The sequence below is a fragment of the Geospiza fortis genome, unplaced genomic scaffold (genome assembly GCF_000277835.1).
Source record: "Geospiza fortis unplaced genomic scaffold, GeoFor_1.0 scaffold2, whole genome shotgun sequence".
Taxonomy (NCBI): Eukaryota; Metazoa; Chordata; class Aves; order Passeriformes; family Thraupidae; genus Geospiza; species Geospiza fortis.
Window position 1 is genome coordinate 3,298,295 of NW_005054366.1, and position 19,526 is coordinate 3,317,820.

General features: G+C 48.2%; 1 protein-coding gene across 1 annotated transcript in view; it reads right to left on the reverse strand.

Moving 5' to 3' along the window:
* Nucleotides 1-1,949: 1,949 nt before the first annotated feature.
* Nucleotides 1,950-19,526, reverse strand: part of CASC4 (cancer susceptibility 4) — a 37,472-nt gene continuing 19,895 nt past the window's right edge. The window contains exons 2-10 of the mRNA XM_005424252.2: nucleotides 13,938-13,992; nucleotides 12,851-12,953; nucleotides 11,729-11,819; nucleotides 10,735-10,879; nucleotides 10,429-10,509; nucleotides 9,992-10,090; nucleotides 9,227-9,400; nucleotides 6,354-6,521; nucleotides 1,950-3,169 (exon numbers count right to left, since the gene is read on the reverse strand). Coding sequence (XP_005424309.2) covers nucleotides 3,096-3,169; nucleotides 6,354-6,521; nucleotides 9,227-9,400; nucleotides 9,992-10,090; nucleotides 10,429-10,509; nucleotides 10,735-10,879; nucleotides 11,729-11,819; nucleotides 12,851-12,953; nucleotides 13,938-13,992 — 990 coding nt within the window. The 3' untranslated portion in view covers nucleotides 1,950-3,095. The remainder of the gene's footprint in view (nucleotides 3,170-6,353; nucleotides 6,522-9,226; nucleotides 9,401-9,991; nucleotides 10,091-10,428; nucleotides 10,510-10,734; nucleotides 10,880-11,728; nucleotides 11,820-12,850; nucleotides 12,954-13,937; nucleotides 13,993-19,526) is intronic.

Consider the following 19,526-nt stretch of genomic DNA (forward strand, 5'->3'; position numbering starts at 1 on the left):
TTACTCTGTTTCTGGCTGGCTTGAAAATTCCACTGCACTCTCATAAATAGGGAGAGATGGCCCCGGTTGGTTTTGTGGGTTTGTTTTCCTGTTTTATTTAAACTACAGAAATCTGGTCTCAGTGCTGGAGCCAGCTGGAACAGCAGGACACTGCTCCTCCTTATAAAGTGCCTAATCTCACATTTTCTAGTTCACTGCAGCAAGATTTGATCCCATCAAGTATTTCGGTCAGTCTCCTCAAGGAAGGGTCCCAGGTTACTTCAGCTGGAAGTTCCCTGCACAAGTGCCAGGTTACTGAAAGCTCCATGTATCTCCTGGAGCAGGGATTGCAGCTGGCAGATCTATGGCATGTGGAAATTCTCCTTAATAGGGATAAAGGAGAAAGTTTTCAGACAGAGAATTTCTTCAGAGATGTGTGTGTACAGGGAGATGGGTCCTGCTGAGAGCTCAGGACCTCCAACCACCACATGAATGAGCATCATTCAGTCCACTGTGCAAACTGTGAACAGGCAGTAAGTAGATTTATAGAGAAGAAAAGCTTTTGTACTTTCTGCATGTACTACTGCAGAACACTCAGTCACCAGCTCTTCTGTCCTGCAGGCTTTGGATTTCCCACTGTTGCTGGGCTTGCAAATATGAAAATGTAAAATGGTAACATTTAATAAAATCCACAAACCATTATCTTGTGTCTGTGTGTTTCTTGTCACTTCAAAGTATCTTCAGCTCTTCATGGCTATTAAAATGCTGAAAAATATGAGGGTTTGTTTCAGCCAGAACTGGGTTTGACCTTTTGGCAAGATCCTGCCCATCAGTTTGGTTTTCCTCATTTTGAAATTAAAATGGGTTCACCAGTGATTCGTTGTTTTTGTGGGATCCATGTGACTTCGGGAAAGCTTTGGCAGAGTCTGCTTGCTGAAAACCTCCAAAACTGGGCAGCTAGGACTGGCTGGAGTAACTGGAGTTGTTTCTCTGCTGTTGGGTGGAGGTGCCTGCATTTCTGATACTGCCTGAACTCATCCCTCAGCCTTGGCAGTGGAATCTCAGCTCCCTGCTCCTTGTCTGAAATGCATTGCCACGTGGAGCCCAAGGGATTTGGAACTGGAGCCTCAGACCCGGGATTGGGCGTGCTGGTTAAAACGTGGGCTGGCCGTGGCGGGAAGAGGCTTTGTTGGGTTTCTGCTGTGGGCCCAGAATGTGAGAGCCAGTTTGATTCCAGTCTCGCTGGGTGCTGAGGGAAGCAGCTGCTCGAGATCTGTCGGCGTTGTCTGTGCTCCATTGCCATGGCAACGGGAGCCGGCTCCACACAAACGGCACAGGGATGTCGGAACAGCATTTCAAAACAAACCCGAGCTGGTTTGTGCTCAGAGCCCGGGGGGCACTGCACGGCCCGGCTGCAGGGGCAGCTGGGAGCCCACGACTGCATCTCCTGCTTGGAGAGGTGCTCCAGACCCCTCATCATCTTGGTGGCCTCCTGGACCCTCACCAGTAGCCCCCTTGTCCTTCCTGAGCTGTGGAGCCCGGGATTGAACACAATGCTCCAGGTGTGGCTGCACAAGCGTGGAGCAGAGTAATCACTCGGATGGAAAGAGGAAAAAAGAGAAAACATGGAATGCAAGAAAAAGAAAAGGCAGAGGAGGAAAAACATGGAGCAACCTACCTTCAGCACAGGAACCCAAGAAGGATGGTCCTGGTGATGGGCAGGGAAGGGAAAAGGAGCTGAAGCTGAGTACAGAATGGTCTCATGTCAACATTTCAGCAGTAGCTCTCTGTTTAGGGGTCTCCCAAGCTGTGCCGTGTGATGCTGCACTACTTTGCAGAACGTGGGGCTCAGCTGGAACCGGGACACGGCGCTGAGCTGGAGTTCTACTTTTTAAATGCAGAAACTGGGGGGAATATTTTTTGCCATTGACACTTGAAGTAATAATAAACTGTCTTAAAAACCCATAACGTAATTGTACAAGCATTGAACTTTATTTAAGAGGTTCACTGAGCTGCCAAGGAACAAACCTGACCCATTACTTCAGCCCAGCACCAGAGCACAGGGATGAGTTCAATCACCCTCACCAGGGCCATCAACCTGTGTCCACAGGAGCCCTTGGGGGAGCAGGGGGGACAATCCCCTTCATTCCCACCACTGCAGAGCAATGGAATCATCCCCATCAATTCTGAAAGTGAATACAGAATACAGAAAAGGGTCTGACTTACAGATCTGATGGAGGAAACCAAACCGTGGGATGTGCTGGGTGTTCAGGATCAGGGCAGCGAACTGGAAATGAACTGGAGTGGCTGGAGCTGGGATGGACACTCTGTGACAGCACACCAGCACCCACAGTGTGTTTACCTGGGCTAAGGCTGGTCCTTCATCGAGGGGCTGACACAGCTGCTGGACATGTGTGTCACTGACACACTTACCCTCTTTAACACAAAGATTTCCTACAAGCTGCAAATTATTTAAATCACCTTTTAAATCGAGCTATTAGTTGCACAACCTTTTTGGGATGTATCGAATTATTCAAGTCCTACTACAGATTTGCAGCTCTAGCTATGAGATGTGGTCACTGCACAGGAGTTCAGTGGGATGTGGTGCTGGATTGCAGTGAGGAAGGAGCAGTTATTGAACCATTCAGTTCCCAGTCCCTCTGACATTCCATTCTCACTGCTGTACAAACCCCAGCACTCGGGAGCAGCAGCTCTGCCACACAGGTGGGACTGTAGAAAAGGAGTTCTTGGCTGTACATGGCTTCCACAGTGGCTTTGTTACATCAGGTACAAACTGTACAAGTTCTCTGGGTTCCAAGTGTTCTAAGTGGCAGAAACAGTTCAGCCTGTGTTTATAGACTGGGTTTAAGTGTAGAGATTATTACAGGTAAGGACCAGGCTGAGTGACCAGATCCATGTAACAGCAAAGATGTGGGTTTAATACAACCTGCAACAGTACAAATATGTACATATGTACAGAGGGGGTCCTCTCCTCCTGCTGCTGAGCACTCTCGGCACTTGATCCTCAGCTTCCCTGGAAGCAGGAAACACTGGAGTAAAACAGGTCCAGTTTGCAGCACCTCAGGTTCCTGGGTTGAGCTCTCTGTGCCCGGGGCCTACAGGACCCCCTCGCTGAGGCGGGACTTGCTGTAGTCCCCCAGGTCGTTCTGCAGGTCTCGCTCCTCATCATCTGCAATTACACGTTGCAATTAGATCACAATTGAAATGCTCGGATCAGATCTGATATGGCATCACTGGAAAAACACCGAAGTGCAGTTCCCAGGACATGCTGCTGAAGGGCACAGCCCTGAGCTGGCCAGGGCTGGTGACAGGATGTGTCCAGCCCAGCTGTGAGTGCTCCAGGGGGATCTCTGGCTGCAGGGCAGCCCCACCTCACAGACTGCCTGACTGCACACACTGCAGCACTGTCACACCAGCTGCTGCCTTTGAGACTGCCTATCAAGCTTTCAAACTCCCCCACTAAAACCCAGCTCCTGCTCAAAGTCCCATGCCCAGAGCTGACACCATTCACAGAAGGTGGGAACCTCAGGGACTAGCACAGGGAAGTCACTGGGACCACTTCTTTACCAAGGGCCTCCTTCCTTCAAAAAGTGATAAGCCCTAAAACTTCCATTTGTTCCAACTAATAAGCTTTTCCTGCACCTCAGAGCTATTCCTTTCTATCAGGAAAGACTCTTGTTCACAGCAAAGGAAGCCCAAGTTGAGCTCTCCCAGCTCCACCTAGAGCTCTCCACACCTTCACACCCAGCTCCCCGGGAGCCAGGCAGGGGTCTGAGGTGCTGCTCCAGCAGCAAAAGGCTGGAGTTCACCTGCATGACACAGGTTTGTTCTGCAAGAAAGTGCCACCACAGCACCTGGATGTCCTGGAGTTACCCACCCTCCACCATCCAGCCACCACCAACAGACATTTTAGAAGCTGCCACCTTCAAACATCCCCTTGCCCTTCAGCATGTGCCTGAGGGCAGGAACCAGGCTGGTGCTGTCCTGCCCCAAGAACATCCCCCAAACTGGCTATTTCCCCTGGATCATTCCAATCTAAGCCTGCACATTCCTGGAGGCAAGAGAAACCATGTGGAATCCAGTGGCTTTGCAGCACATGCCACAGGCTTTGTTCAGCCTGATGCAGACCCAGGTGATGTTTACCTGACAGCTTTGAGACAGAAATTCTCGTTCCTTTTTTCCCCTCCCTAAACAATTATAACCACCCTCCCTTCAACACCCCCATTCTGCCCTCTCCTGCCCTGCAGACAAATCAGTACAAAGCCTGAAGCAGCCACTTTTTCTGGAATCCTACCCCTGGAAGCTCCAGCAGCCACACTCAAATCACAGCTCAAGCCAACACGACAAATTAGTAAGGAACAACAGAACAAAGCTTGGGAAATGTGGTTTGAGGTAGTAACACATCTGCTCAGACCATCGCTTGGGAAGAAGCTTTCAGAAGTCACCCTTTAACCCTACGAGCTCTTAATCCAGTCTGTCTATACAGAGACAAAGAGGAGCTCATCAGGAGAAGGACCTTCCCCAAGTTCAAATTCCAAGCCACCAGAGCAGGGACCGTGCAGGGACCCCACCTGGCAAGGAAATGTTTGATGGGGTCACTGTCAGTCAGAGCTCTGTTTTTCCGAACACCACTCACACTGCAAGTTACACAAGCCCAGTCTCTGGGGTTTAACATTTTCTCACCACTTAGAGCTGTATCACAGCCACCCTTTCCAAAGAGGCACTGGGGAATGCTGCCCTTGTCAGAGCAGCTGTTCATGGCACCCCTGCTGCCTGAGCCACCAGCTCCCTCGTGAAGGCCCCACAGCCAGGTACTCACTGATGGAGCAGCACAGAGCTCTGTGCGATGGGGACAGGGACAGGGGGCTGCATCCCTGCCCCGTGTGTTGGCCACCTACGGTCAGGCTCTGCTCCCAGGGAACAAGGGACAGGACAATAGAAAGCAGCCTCGGGCTGTGCCAGGGGAGGGTCAGGTTGGATACTGGGAACATTTCTTCACAGCGAGGGCTGTCCAGAGCACCTGCACTGAGCGAGGCACATGGCACCACCAGCACAGACTCAGCCGCAGTCACAACCTCCACAGTTGCATCCTGAAGCCCAGGTAAGGAGCTGCTGCAGTGAGGAGCTGGGCAGGACCCACTGAGGGCTCAGGGACACACGGGACACCCTGCACTCCCTGCCCACAGCAGCCCAGCACCTCAGGGGCATGGCTGCCATGGCCCCAGCACAGACAGGAAAGTGCCACGGGAAGGGACACCTGCTACTGGACCAGGCTGCTCTGCATGCCCCTGTGCCCAGCTGCCAGCCCAGGGACCACCAGGTGTGACACAAACCCCTGCGAGTCCTGAGCACAAGGGGCACACAGCAGCCTGCAGCTGGAGCAGCAGGCACTGCAGCCCATTCACAAGTTAGTCAATTGCCACAGGTTCTGGTCCATCCCAATCCTTCATTTGTGCACGAGTTTCAAAGTGCCAGCCCAGCCCAGCCTGCTGACACTGCACTCAGCTGTATGCTCACACAGTCAGCTGCTTTCTACTGGCTTTGCCCATTCATTTTGCTTAGATGACAGTTAAACACAGCGCATGAAAAACCTCCAGCTAAAAACTTATATAACTTATGAGGGTGAAAATGAGGGGCCCTGTAGGATTTTTGTACCATTTCCTATTTTTCCCCCCCTCTTTATTTTACACTTCCATTTAACTGGAAATACTCTCTATGTTGACCCAACATTCTCACCCTACAGACATGCAGGCCTGTCCCAAATATCCCCCAAGAGCTGGATGGAGAAGGCAGACAAGGCAGGCAGAGGCAAGCAAGGGAGGCGATGCAGGAGCTGCATGCAGGACAGGGAATGGCCATGCACACACAGGTGTTAGGCAGCACTGGATCAGGAGCTCCGAGGTGGGTTAGCAAAACACCACAAGCCTGTTGAATCTGTGTATAATGAACAAAGGTTCACCTGGAATCACCACCTGAGGCCTCACTGCACACCAGCTCCAGGCAGGTGTGACAAGAGCAGGAGTCGAGTGACTTCATTCCTCTATTTGACAATTTAGCAATGTCAAGGCCCAAAGCCCTCCCAGCCAGGGGCCAGAGCTGGGGTAAAACCATGTCTGGAATTTAGAGTCTTGCTTTTCCTAGCAGGAGCTATAGACAACTGCAGTAAGGTGCCAAAATCCTCTCTCTCAAGACTTGCATTGCTCCTGTCCCACAGAGAGTGAGACCAAATTTCGAGCTTGTTTGTTCTGTCTGAGCAATTTGTGATCAGCTAAACCAGAGAGGCTTTACACAAATTCAACAAGTAACTCAGCATGGATTTATCACAATGGGATGGAGGTAAGGCCCAAGCTCACCTTGGACGTCTTCTTCTCCACCATCACCATCCTCTTCCTCATTGTAAGCCAGCTCGGCCTGTTTGTCTGCCTCATACTCACCCACGTTCCCATCATCCCCATTATAATCTGCCAGTTTAGAACCCTGCTGCGGGTCCACAGGGGATTCATTCTCATCAAAGAACCGGCCTGTGGAGTAGGAAAGGAGTGAGTCAGCAGCAGAGAGGAAAGAAACAGGGAGCTCCTACACGAGAGCAGATCGCAGGGGGAGGCAGTCGGGGTCTGTGGTAGATCCAGCTGGAGAGAAAGGGGGGAGAAGGGAGAGGGCTGGGGCAGGGCTTGAACAAGGCCGGTGGAGTGCAGGTGACACCTCCGTGTCACCCTCATGACACCTGACTGTCCCACACTCCTCTCTCCACGGGAAGGGCTGAGTGAGCGCTAAACAGCTCCACCTTGGATTGCCCACAGGCACCAACACAAGATTCCTCAAAAAGCACGAGAGCACTCACTCTTGGAAGGGTCAGTACCCAACTTGCTGAGGCCTGGCATTTTGCATACCCTGGAGCCAGCCAACACTGCCCGGGTGCCCTGCAGAGGGTGCCCTGCTGGCACGGGAGGGAGCCCAGCACAGGCCTGCCCTCACTGCTCAGCTTGGAAACTCTAGCTGCCTTTACACTCTGCTTCCCTAGCAAGCTGTAACCGTTTCCAAAATGCCCCAAATCCAGTATTTTCGTCTCCCAAAAAGAATGAAGAGTGGTTTCAGATCCTGAAACAATGCATGACAAAAATGGGAATCAGCTGGAAATACGGAATGAGCAGGCAATCAGCCAGGCACACGGTGAGAGATTACTGGTGTGATGTCAGCTCAGAGCTGGTGTTTAATGGGATACAGGGACATCTCCTCCAGCCCACTGCTGGAGGGAAGCAGCTCTGAGTCTGCAGAGGTCACTGGCCTGGAAGACTCTGTATAAACAGGAAAAATGGGATTAAAGTGTGATACAATTCCTGCACACTGGGCACCAAGGCTGCCGGGGCAGGTGATGATTCCCAGTGCAAGCAACTAATGGAGAAGTAAAAGTGGTGCATGATTTCAACATCAGGATTAAAAATGGACAGATGTGGAAGTAAAATCATTCCCCAAAACAAGGTGTATGTAAAAACTAGGACAGAAGCAGTACCATCCTGCTTTCTCTGTATGGGGGAAAAGCAGCAGAATCACACCTAGCACAGCTCAAACATACTGGAGCACCAGTTTCAGGTATTTTCATAAAACAAGCAAGAAAAACACCCACGATCTGTTTAGAAATCCAAAGTTCCATACATTATTCATTGCCTGTTCATGTCAAATGGAGTGATCCTGTTGGTATTTCTGACACTGTATTATATATAAAACCCAGGTAGGACAGTGGGACTGGCACATGTTAAACCCAAACTGAGCCATGGAAGACAAGGGCATGTACTCAACTTCCAGCAAAACCAGCCCGTGGGTAGCCAGAGACACTGGGACAAATGGATTGAAGTTGACAGAAGGAAAGGTTGAAGTTGATGAAGAGATCCCAGGAAATGCAGCAGGCCCACAAAGGCTACAGACTGAGCTCAGGGAGCACAGTCAGTCTGGTGAGCCCATCCAGAGCCACCCCTGCCATGGCAGGGACACCTCCCACTGTCCCAGGCTGCTCCAAGTCCTGTCCAACCTGGCTTTGGACACTTCCAGAGATCCAGGGGCAGCCACAGCTGCTCTGGGAATTCTAACCCAGCCCTTGTCACCTTCAGAGGAACAATCCCTTCCCAATCTCCCATCCATCCCTGTCCTCTGGCAGTAGAAGCCATTCCCTGTGTCCTGTCCCTCCATCCCTTGTTCCAGTTCCTCTCCAGCTCTCCTGGAGCCCCTTTAGGCACTCCAAGGTCTCCCCAGACTCTTCTCTCCTCCAGGCTGACCAGTCCCACTCTGCACCCTCTGCTTCACAGCCCTCAGTCACCAACACCAGCCAGGCACCTGCCCACGGTGGGAGCTGCAGAGCTGTGCCACAGCTAGGCCAGAGCTGGGCTCCTCCATACCAGGGGTGAGTTTGTCACCAATGGAGCTCTCTGAACAGCCACTGACCATCAGGACAGACCCTTACACAAACCTGGATTAGCTATTTCCTTCCATGATAAAGTCTCTTCCTCATTGCACCATTAAAACCTACAACCAGAGTTATTCCAAAGAGAAGAGACAAGTGGGGACAATTCCTGACTCTCAGGTAACCCCTCAGAGCCTACAACGGAGACATTTCCTTCCCAGCTCCAACTACCCCCATCATTTCATCCGTGACAAGGGAAGAGAGACAATCCTTTAACAAACCCAACCACTGAAATAAGAAGCTCTCACTCCAGAAGTTTCTTCCAGAAGCTGCTTTGATAAAATAAGGAGCCTTGCACACCTCAGGATACACACAGTGGAAGCCAGGCCTGTCCAGGTTCTGTGACAATTTGTAATACACTTTTTCCTTCTCCACAAAGTTCTATGAGTGATATTAAAACAACCAAAGTTTTCTCTGAATTTGACTGAATTCCTACAATACTGTCCAAGAAGTGTATTGAAGTCAAGTAATAAAGTAACTCAGCATCCTGCATGTATCAAAGTTCTGACTTAACCAATTTAACCGTGCAGTAATTTCCAAAAATATCTTAAATTACAATAAGGAAATAATTTTTAAAAATAACTGGATGTACGTGTGAAAAATAACACATTAAAGCCTATCTTTTACCCAGGAACACATTAAATTCCTTCTCAGACTTCCTCTCTGAAGCCACCCTCTGCAATGGTCCCCATTTTCCAGACAGGTACTTACACAGGTAAAAAATGAAGAGATTTTTTAATATATTGAGGTGTGTGATATTGGCCAACTTACTTTGCTTAATCTTCTGCAAGTCGCTAACTCGGCTCTTTGGGATTTTTATCTGGTCTGGCTCAACCTTGTGCTCTTTCCGGGTTTCCACATTTTCTTCAAAATTCAGGTGCTGGAGAGAATTTGGAGGGATCTGCTTGGCAATGTCAGCGTTTCCATCACTGTCACTGGGCAAACCTACAACGTTGAAATGGGAAGTTACACTCTGAATTTTAGCAGGACAGGACTGGAACAAGCCACCTGCAGTACAGGCATCACCTGATATTTTCTGACCTTGATCAAGCACAGAGTTTATTTTCTTTGGGTTTGTTTCTTCTAACTGCAATTCCTCCAAACCCTGTCACTGCAGGTCTTTAGGTTCTCAACTCCTAAACCTTCCCCATGTCACCCTCAAGTGAGCTGTTCCCAGGGACAGGAGGACACTGAGCAGGCAACAGGAACATCTGATTGTGGCTACCAAGAGATCAACAACCAACCCCCGAGGGGCTGGTGCAGCCCTAATTAGCACCCTAAGGGGAACCCTCATCTCAATTACTCTGTCCACTGGAGGAATCTTGACACACTGATCTTTGAAAGTTCTAACTCTAATTTAGGTGTGATTGGTCAAAAGGCTCAGAAATTATTGGTTTGGAGAATACAAGAAGAGATCATACAATAGCAGCCCAAGTACCTCAGCCAGGTGAAAACACAGGATCCTGCAGAAATTTATCCTTGGTTTTCTTCTTGTTACCAAAATATAGTCCCATCACCTGCTAACAGGAATTTTACCTGGTGCAAGGTTTGGAGCATGGGGCTGTTCAGTTGGAAGATTGATAACAGGCTGATGACCTTCACTTTTAGGAGCTGAAATAAGTGGCCTCTTTAAAGCTAAAACAGAACACAGGGACAAAAGTATTAACGTGAAACAAACACACTCTTTACCTGGTCTTGCTCTAACAATCCTGTAAACTTCTATTTTTTCATAATTTTCTTAATGAAAATATAAAAGGTAAGATTTTAGGAGGGGCATTATCCAAAACATTCCATTTTGAGAATTCAAACCTCTAAGGCACAGTAGAAATGATCTGATTTTACACCCCACTTGAATTTTATTACCACAGAGAGATTTTAAAAGCCTGCACTCACTGTGAACCACATGGTGTTCACACACAACATCTACATCACCAAGACCCAAATGTGAAAGAATGAAGAGTATTTCTCCTAACCAGTGGGAGTATCTTCAGCTTTAGCAGGGTCATTATCTTCTATTTCAGGCATGCCTGCATCTCCTCCTGGTTTGATTTTCTCTGCAAGACAAGAAAAGGATATTCCGCCTTACTAACCCTTCAGTCTGAACTGTGAATTCCCCTCTTGTGGAAAGCTCTAATTTAGAACAATCACTGCAGCTAATCAATGTACCTGAGCCAAACAATTCCTCCCTCTGCTTCAGAGAAATGCACAGTCTGGAGGCTGGCAAAGGATGCAACCCAAGTGGCCCATTCTCTATCACAAATGCCCAAAGAAGGAAATACCTTTGCCATTTGCAACATGTTCTGAAGGCTCCTCATTCTTCACTATGTCTTTATCTTCCACCTCTGCAACCGCCTCAGGTATTGCCTGGTCACCATTGCTGGGGCTGACTGCAGTGTCTTTACTAGACTGAACTTTCTGCGTGGCCTGTTAGAAAAAATAAGGAGACAACATCAAACACTTCCCTGGAAATTACCAATAAACATCCTCAAACTCAAGATTACTTTGGGTCAGCAAAACTGCATTTATGAATTCAGTGATCACCAAAGCAAAGAGAAGAGCACTCTATGCACAAAGCTGGACCCTGGAAACACAACTGGACAGAAAACACTCATCACAGCACAGCTACAGCACATTTCTACTGCCATACACAGGTGTGAAGCACAACAAAACCAGGTTAAGGTAACATCAGCCATAAGCCTCAGATCAGAGCCTTGAAACAATTCTGGACTGTAGAGAAGATGTGACAAACTTGCTCTCAGTCTGCCCTATTATTTGAGATGTTTATAGATGAAGTAAGGAAACAAAATGTTAAGCATCTGTTTGCAGGAAAGAGGCCCAACTTCTACTGGCAGCCTGCTTGATGTAATCACACCCTTGATAGCATTCCAGTACCATCACAATTTGCATCACATTAGCACCTCAGGCCTCGGCAGAGCTCAGGCTCCCTCTGCAGTAACCTGGGTAAGGCTGTGAGAACACAGATCCCACCCTTGGGAGCTGAACAGAGATATCCATGTTACAGGCAACAACTGAAATCCTCAGCAATGACATCATGGAGCAAGGCTGCAGCACAGCAAAGAATTTGGCCTCAGCTTCCAGCTCAGTCCACTGGGTGAGACAGCAGGCAGATTTCTTACACTAACACCCACTTAGGGCTGCTCAGGGGGATACTGAACACAAAGTTTGGGAAGAAATGTCCCAGGCCTCCACATCTCTGAGGCAAACAGCAGGCTTTGAGCTCTTCTCATTCAACACAAACTTTTTTGGCATTACCTTTTGTTCCCGAGCAATTTGGTCCATTAATTTCTTGATGTTCTCTTCATGCTGCAGTCTCATTTCCTTGATCTGCTGCCCACACTGCAGGCTTGAGGAGAAACACACCATTAGTTACACTTCATTTGTTGGATCTGCTCTCCCACAAATAAAATAAGGGGGAAAATATGAAGTGGCACAAAAAGCCAAACCTGAGCTATAACTAGAATAGTCTGTCCAAGAAGCCTGGCCCTGGTGTGTATATGGAGTGGGAATGGACTGAATACAGTAAGAAAGCAGAGCTGGAAAAAAATAGGCACAGAGCCGAGAAAACAGTAAAATAAAGAGAATGGCCTTGAATATACTTCCTCCAGAAGCTGGAATGCAACCAAAAGGTCAAGCTGCACAGCTAATCTGTCCACAAATACAAATTCTGCTGGGAAAGTAGCACATCTCTCCTGGCTGTCAACAGAGAAGGTGCACGAGTGCCACTATCAGTTACTGCTCCCAACTCAAATAACACCATCTGAATACACAGCCAGCTGCCCCAACTTCCCCAGCAAGCCACAACATCAGCCCAATCACCAAACCTCCCATACCCACAAACTCTCAGCATAGCACAGAACTTTATGTGTGTAAAAGTTTCAAACGCTTTCTCAAGACTTAAGTGTTCCTCACTCCAGGAGTAGTTGTTCTCTCCGTTTCTCTATCATCAACTGAAAGGGCTGAAGTCAACTTAAAATTTCAATCTACACAAGGTGCTTTCAGCTTCAGCTGAAACAAATGAAACTACACTGCTAGAAAGGCAGCAATTAACAACACTGGTGACACAGGACTTGTCCTTTAGACTCCTTCATGTGTTAATGAACTAAATCTCCATGTTATAAAAAATACATTGACTTAAATATGCAGAACGATTCCACTAAGTCAAGATTCTCCTTAGCTCCTATCTCATGTTGGGGGAAGGACTACAACATCACAAAGAACTTGAAAGTCAAACAGTCAGCTCAGGTGCATCGCCAAGCGAGCACACTCGTGTTTGACAATTAGCAGACACGAGATTAATTAGCACTTTTTAGTAAATACAGGTCCCCCTTACACACACACACCAGACTGCAGCTACCAAGACTCCTGAGGACATACCTGTCATACTCCAGCCTCCTTGTCAGGTACGTGTTGTTCTTCTTGTACTCGTGCAGCTGATCTTCCTGGCGGATGAACTCCTGCCGTAACTCTGCCAGTTGTTCTGGGCCAAAAGAGCAAAACCACCATGAATACAGAAAGATAAGAAAAAATGCCCCATGGCAGATAGCATTTCCAATATTGCTAAGTCAGAAATTGCTCAAGTTTCATGTCTAGACATACTTTAAAGATTCTTAAACCAATTTGAAGAAGATGCTACTTTACTCATGTATGCCAGATGGCAGCATGAATTACAGGCAAATTCTTCTGATGCTATGCCAATCTCCCTAAGTGTTTCTGCACCTTTGCATTCAGAAATCTTGCACAACGCTATTTCCCTTATCTGTTGGAAATGTCCATAATTTCCTGAATGGCTCTGTCACTCTGAGTAACACTGAAGTGCTGCCAAGTTGCTCCAGGCAGGATGCTCAAACACTGCTTGCGGCAGCGAGTGTACAAAAGGAGGCACCTTTCTGCTACCCGTAAAGCCAACACGGATTTCCTGTCTTCACAACTGCTCTAGAAGTTCTCCCAGCTCCTCAGGCTAGGAATAATGAAGCTCCCTACTATTTTAAGCTGCAGCTACGTGGATACAGGCAGAGTCCATGTGTGCTGTGTGCAGGCATGTTCAGATGTGATCAGGTTCTGGCTCACTCTGAAGTGCTCTGAATACAGCAACACCCTAGGCATTATAATCATGTCTGTACAGAACTGCAGAGATGTGTCCTGGACCTTTTCTAATGCAGCATAACCATCACAGTGTTTCTGATCAAACTCTACTAAACTGCATGTTTGGCGATGAAAATGATTCTACTGTCTTGTAACTCAGCAGTGCCAGAACACACATCCTTTCTGCAGCAAGGTGAGAGCCAGCTCTGCACTTACCCACACCAGGTAACAAACACAGTGAGATTTCACATTAGGAGAAATGTGAAATTATGAGTTCCAGCATCACCAGATCCTCCATTAATACTGCATTCTGCAGCACCTGGGCAGTTAAAATGCACAACTTCAGCCTGCCAAATGAGTTTGGCCATGAATCCCTCACCCTTTAGCCGATGTATGTCTGCCATCTGATACGAGATGTTGTTCTGCAGCTTCATCTGGAAGGAAGAAAAGGTTGGATAAATACAGGTGACCAGAAGGTTGGGGAGGGTTTGGGCTGTGAAGATTCAGGTGTGTCTGTTTGCTTGGTGAAGCAACATATGGACGGGATTATCAGAGTGACGTGCACAAAGTTCCTGTAAACCCAAGAAATGTGTATTTAGTGAGCGTAGGTGACATCACCAAACTAAACACTGTGTTCAGGCTTTGCTAACAAAGGCTTATGTTTTAATTCCAGAACATATTTATATCAAAAGAACTAGATTGTCTCAACTAAAATAAACATGCTGCATCCTGATATTGCAAGAGGGACAGTAAACAGACAATGGCAAAGCACAGGTGGATAAAAATAAATACAGCATTAACAGCAAAACCAATTGTTACCTAAGATATATGATATAATAGAATTGTTACATTTAAATAGATCTTTTATATGTTGCTATCTAACACCCTAACACACATTTTATTTTGAGAGAGAATCTCACACCAGTAAACAACGACAGCTTTTAATTTGGCATTTTTAGTAAGGAAAAAAATAATTACAGTAAGTAAGAAATGCACCTACACAAAGTCCTGAAGTAAAGATGCTTTGTTTTGTCATTACATAAAGACAAAAACCAGCAGGAACAAAGAGAAAGATTAATGTGTGGAATATTCTGAAAAAGCAGGTAAAAAATCCTTGCCCGCCCTCAGGCACCTCGGGTGCTATGGCTGTTTTTCTTGCAGTTCCACAGTGATACAAAGGGTAACTGCAGGAAGGTGCTGAGCAGGGCTGTCACGCATGGGTGACAAGGTCAGCATCACCTCTGGGAACAGCACACTGCAGTGCCAGCACAGCCCCTTGGCCAGGACATGGTGGGACACACATGGGGACACACCTGGACACAGGGGCTGTTTGAGTTCCCCCCACAGTCCCTGAAGTGTCTGTGTCAGTCACCTCTGTTTCCTGTCAAAACACCCCAAAACACACCTGCCCTGTCTTTAGGACTTCCTCCCTGCATCTGAGCCTTCCCTTTTATCAAATTATTCATTCTTTATTTCCCACTGTGGTTTTGTTGTTACAAAAGCACTCTGAGCAGGCGGATGCCTTTGTCCCGTGTGGGTATGATCAGGCATTCCTGCCCTGGCCCTCCAGCCATGCAGGAACTGCAGCGATGGTGCTTTGCTGCAGCACAGTGCACATGGAACATCCCACAGCTCTGGGCACACAGCAGAGGCTCCTTGGGCAGCAGAGCTTTTGTGCCAGCCTGCAGGATCCTGGCTGTCCCTGCCAGCAGGGCACTGCAGGACCCTGCCTCACCCCTGGAGCACAGGCAAATCCTGACCCATGCCCAAAACGAAAGCCAAGAGGGTTCTAGGGCCTGGAGAGGCACCCCCACAGCTCCCACCAGGACACAGCACTGCTTCACAAGGCTTTTCCCAAAAAAAAGAAAGCAAGCAGAGCTGGATAATTCCAGGGACAGAGCAGAAAAACCAGTAAAATAAACAAAATGGCCTTGAACTTATTTCCTCCAAACCCTGGAACGTAACTGAAAAGTCCAGCTCCACAGTTAATCTGTCAGCATTTATTAATTCCACCAGGAATGTGATCTTGAGGTAACCTGAGCCCTCTGACCGAGGGACAAAATTACTCCTCAAAGGGACACTTTGGAGCCTCCTGGCACGTCAGAGCCACGTTTGTCTCATGCTCTGCCCACCGAGGCATTCAAGGCCCCCTTACAGGATGCACAAAGCAGCATCTCGCCAGGGCCAGCCTGAGTAGGACTTGTAGAGGTTCACTTCAAATGCACAACTGGCCCTGCAGTGGGGACACACAGGGAAGGGAACACACAGGGCAGCAGAAGACACAAGTCACCACCAAGCCTCTCCATCCACTGGGCACCCACCATGCCAGCTCCCCCTCCAGCAGGGGACAGGGGAGCAGGTACACCCAGTGATCCGCTGTGTGAATGAACAAGTATCTCCCCCACTTGCAAAACTACAGGCAATAAACATATTTTCCTGTATTCCACTCAAATGCAGTTGTTTCCCAGAACCCAATAAATCTGTGAACAAAGGAGATCTTGTGTTCAGACCCTCATCTTGGAGAATTCCTCACACACAAACCCTTCCCACTGGCTCTTGCTGATCCCATAACCATGTGCCTGGCTGGGGGAGGGCTGCTGTCTGTGAGCAGGAGCTGCATGGGAATGTGCAGCACTTTTATCACACAATCTTTCCTTTTGGTGATTTTGAGTTTCAGAGAGAAGTGACAGAATTTATATCCAAACCAGCTCAGCTGACAGCAAATGTCCCTCATCTGAAGGACAGAAAAGGAGGAAGCTTTTTTATGATTCATGGGATCTGTTCCACCTACACACGCAAAACCCACAATCCATGAGCCATGGCGCAGGTCCAGCTCTTCCTTAGCCCCATCCTCCTTTGGTCTAGACCTATTTGTATTGCTGAGCTGTCAGGGGCTCCTCGGGGCCTTTCCAAGCACTCGGGATGGAGAAAATAAACCCTCTGCAGCCCAATGAGCCCTGCACAGGAAAAAAACCCACCAGAAATCCTATGCATGGTCATGTGGCAACCCTCCAGTGAATCCTGAGTTGTGAATCTTGCGGTGTAACAACTCCACATTGCTGCTGTCAAACTACAGCTTTGCAAACTGGGGAGTTACCAAGTTTTGGCAACAAAGAGCAGACCCAGCTGCTGCTGCTGGGGATGTTTGACTAAGCAGTTCATCCCAAGCATTTCTGGGCAGCAGGTAAGGGCAGGGCAGTGTTGCACAGCTGGCACGGCCAGCAGCAGGCAGGGAATGAGAGGTGCTCTGTGCACTGGGCGCCTGCCACCTGGAAGCTCTCCACCAGAAACTGCTGCCAGTCCCACGGCAGCATGTTCACAGCAAATGGATGTGCTAAGCTATGGAAAAACCCCAAACCCAACGGCATGCTGCCAAAAACCCATGGAATACCCAGGGAGCTGGTGCTACCTGAGCATGCAGCACCTGCCCAAACTCCAAGGTAGGCATTACCCCTGCTGGCCTCTCACAGGGCGCTTCAGTAGAGACCTCCTTGTTTGTTCCAGGTCCAACAGACCCGCAGGGGTTCACCACAGGAGGGGAGAATTCCCAAAAATTCATGTTTTCCTGTTTCCTTTTAAACACAAGACACTGATTCACACTCCCATATTTGCTCCCAAAAGCAAACATCACCCTGGTGCAGTGATGGGCTCGTTCCACAAGCAGGGGACAGAGGGGAGAGCCAAGGGTTTGGCCTTGACTCCAGAAATCCCTGAGCCAAGAGCAGGCTGCTGCAGAAACCAGGGAAAGGCACTTGATTTATGTGACCACAAGGCAAAGAACCTCAGCTGAGGACAAAGGAGCACAAAGCAGAACTGACACTGAGACTCTTCAAATGAGTTTTCCCTAAAATGAGCCTGAATTTGTTGTGATCACTTGATACCAATGTTGGGGTTTTATTTCAGCTTCTGCATTTCACAAACGGACTAAGATCACAGGTAGTGAGCAGATGGGTCAGACAGACTTGCCAAATTCTATTTTGAGAGGAAAAAAATATTATTCAAGCCTTTTTTGGTCAGACACTTTATATCTACTACTGCTTCCTTGTGACAGACTTTCATTCTCTAAAACAAAGCTTTACTCTCTACTCTCCCAGAAGCAGTAGTCCTTAAAAAAGTCATTTAAAGGGTTTTAGGAAAACAATAAACATTGTTGCCACTGAGAAAAGACAGTGGCTTACATGGGAGGAAAAAAGGTCAGTGACTGGTTTTTGATAAAATCCTGCCCTTCTGGCCTCTTAGGGCACTCTGAACATTTTGAACACAAGAGAGAGGATGTTCAAAAGCTAGGAGCTCACAGGGTCCTAACTGGCAGCTTCTGGAACAAAGAAGGAAGACTCACGGCACGCGCTGCAGGCAATTAACACTAAATTTGATTTGGGAGGTGTGCTGGGCAGGTTTCTCTGGCTGCCCTCTGGCTCTGTCCTGTGCAGTGTCACACTCAGAGCGTCCAAAGCCCAGGCAGATCTCGGGGAACAGCAGAGGGTGGGCAGGCAGGGGCAGCCAGCAGCAGCTGCTCGTGCCCCATGGCTCCAGTAACCAGTGCTGCACCCAGCTCAGACCTACATCTCCTCCCCCAGTGTCCTGCAGGAACACATCACAGAATTCCAAAATAAAACCAATTCCTCGCATTAAAAGCACACACGCAGCCCAGTAACTGATCCCAGAATCCCTGAGGCTGGAAAAGCCCTCCCAGACCATCCAGCCCAACTTGTGCCCGATCCCCACCTTGTCACTGCCCAGAGCACTGAGTGCCACACCCAGGAATTCCCTGCACACCCCCAGGGATGGGGACTCCAAACCTCCCTGGGCAGTTCCAGTGCCTGACCACCCCTTCCAGGAAGAAATCCTTCCCAAACTGTGCCTGACAGCTTACCGGAATCCTGCCAGGGCACTTTTACACCCACAGGCAGTGACACTAACACACCAAACAAGCTGATTGCCCTTTTGCAGACAGAAGGGAAAGTATCTTGGCTAAACCCCAACTGCTTTAGAATCACTGAATCACTGAGGCTGGAAAACACCTTTAAGATCATGGAGTCCATGTCATATCCAACTGGAATTTTCACTGCAATCTAAGGAAAAATAAAAATTAAAAATATGCTTGCTGAACAACCAAAGGGCTTAGTTTTAATGGCTCAGTAAGAAACATTAACACAAACTTAATCAGTTCAAGGGAGTCTAATTCTGGAACGTGATGTGTACACATTTGGCTTTTCTGTGACAACTCAATGCATTTTCTGAGGCTGCTCATCCAATGTGCAATAAGAAAGGGCCAGAAAAACAAACCTAGCCAGCAATAACCCTGGAGAGTGTGGCATTTCCATAAATCCCACTGTGAGAACAGTGTTCAATGAGCAGAGAGGTGACCTGCATGCAAATACACCCCACACGCCCCCTGAGCAGGACTTGTGTGCTGAGCCCTGTGAACTTCCCCGTTCAGGACAGTTATGAAAGCACAACAGTGAAAGTTGAACCATTCACTCATCTTCCACAACAAAAGAAATCCCCAGGCCACCCCCACTGAAAGGGCCAGCTGAATTTTCAATGAGCTTGGCTTCTCCAAGCCAAGGAAAATGACACGTTAGTCAGCAGCAGGGTTGTTTTGTTTTTTTTTTTCTCTCAAGTACACGCTGGCAGCATAAAAATCAGAGTGTGCTGTACCAGGCATTCCAAGAGGCAAGCTCAGAGTGCTACTGATCACCAGACTGGTTTCATTTCCCTTGAAACTGTAGTTTTTGGGTCTTGTTTCTTGAATAATCACAAAAGATCAATCAAATATTCTCAGTAGAGACAGAAAGCTAAAAAACAATAAGTAAATTTGAAACAGCCGTCTGGAAACGAGCTATCTCTCGGGATTTCATTGTTCACAGGACATCTCAAGCTCTTTTTGGGGACGTTTTCAGAAAACAGAGAGCGCTGCAGCTGTCCCAGCAGCACCAGACCTGAGCCTCGGGGCCTCGGTTCCCTG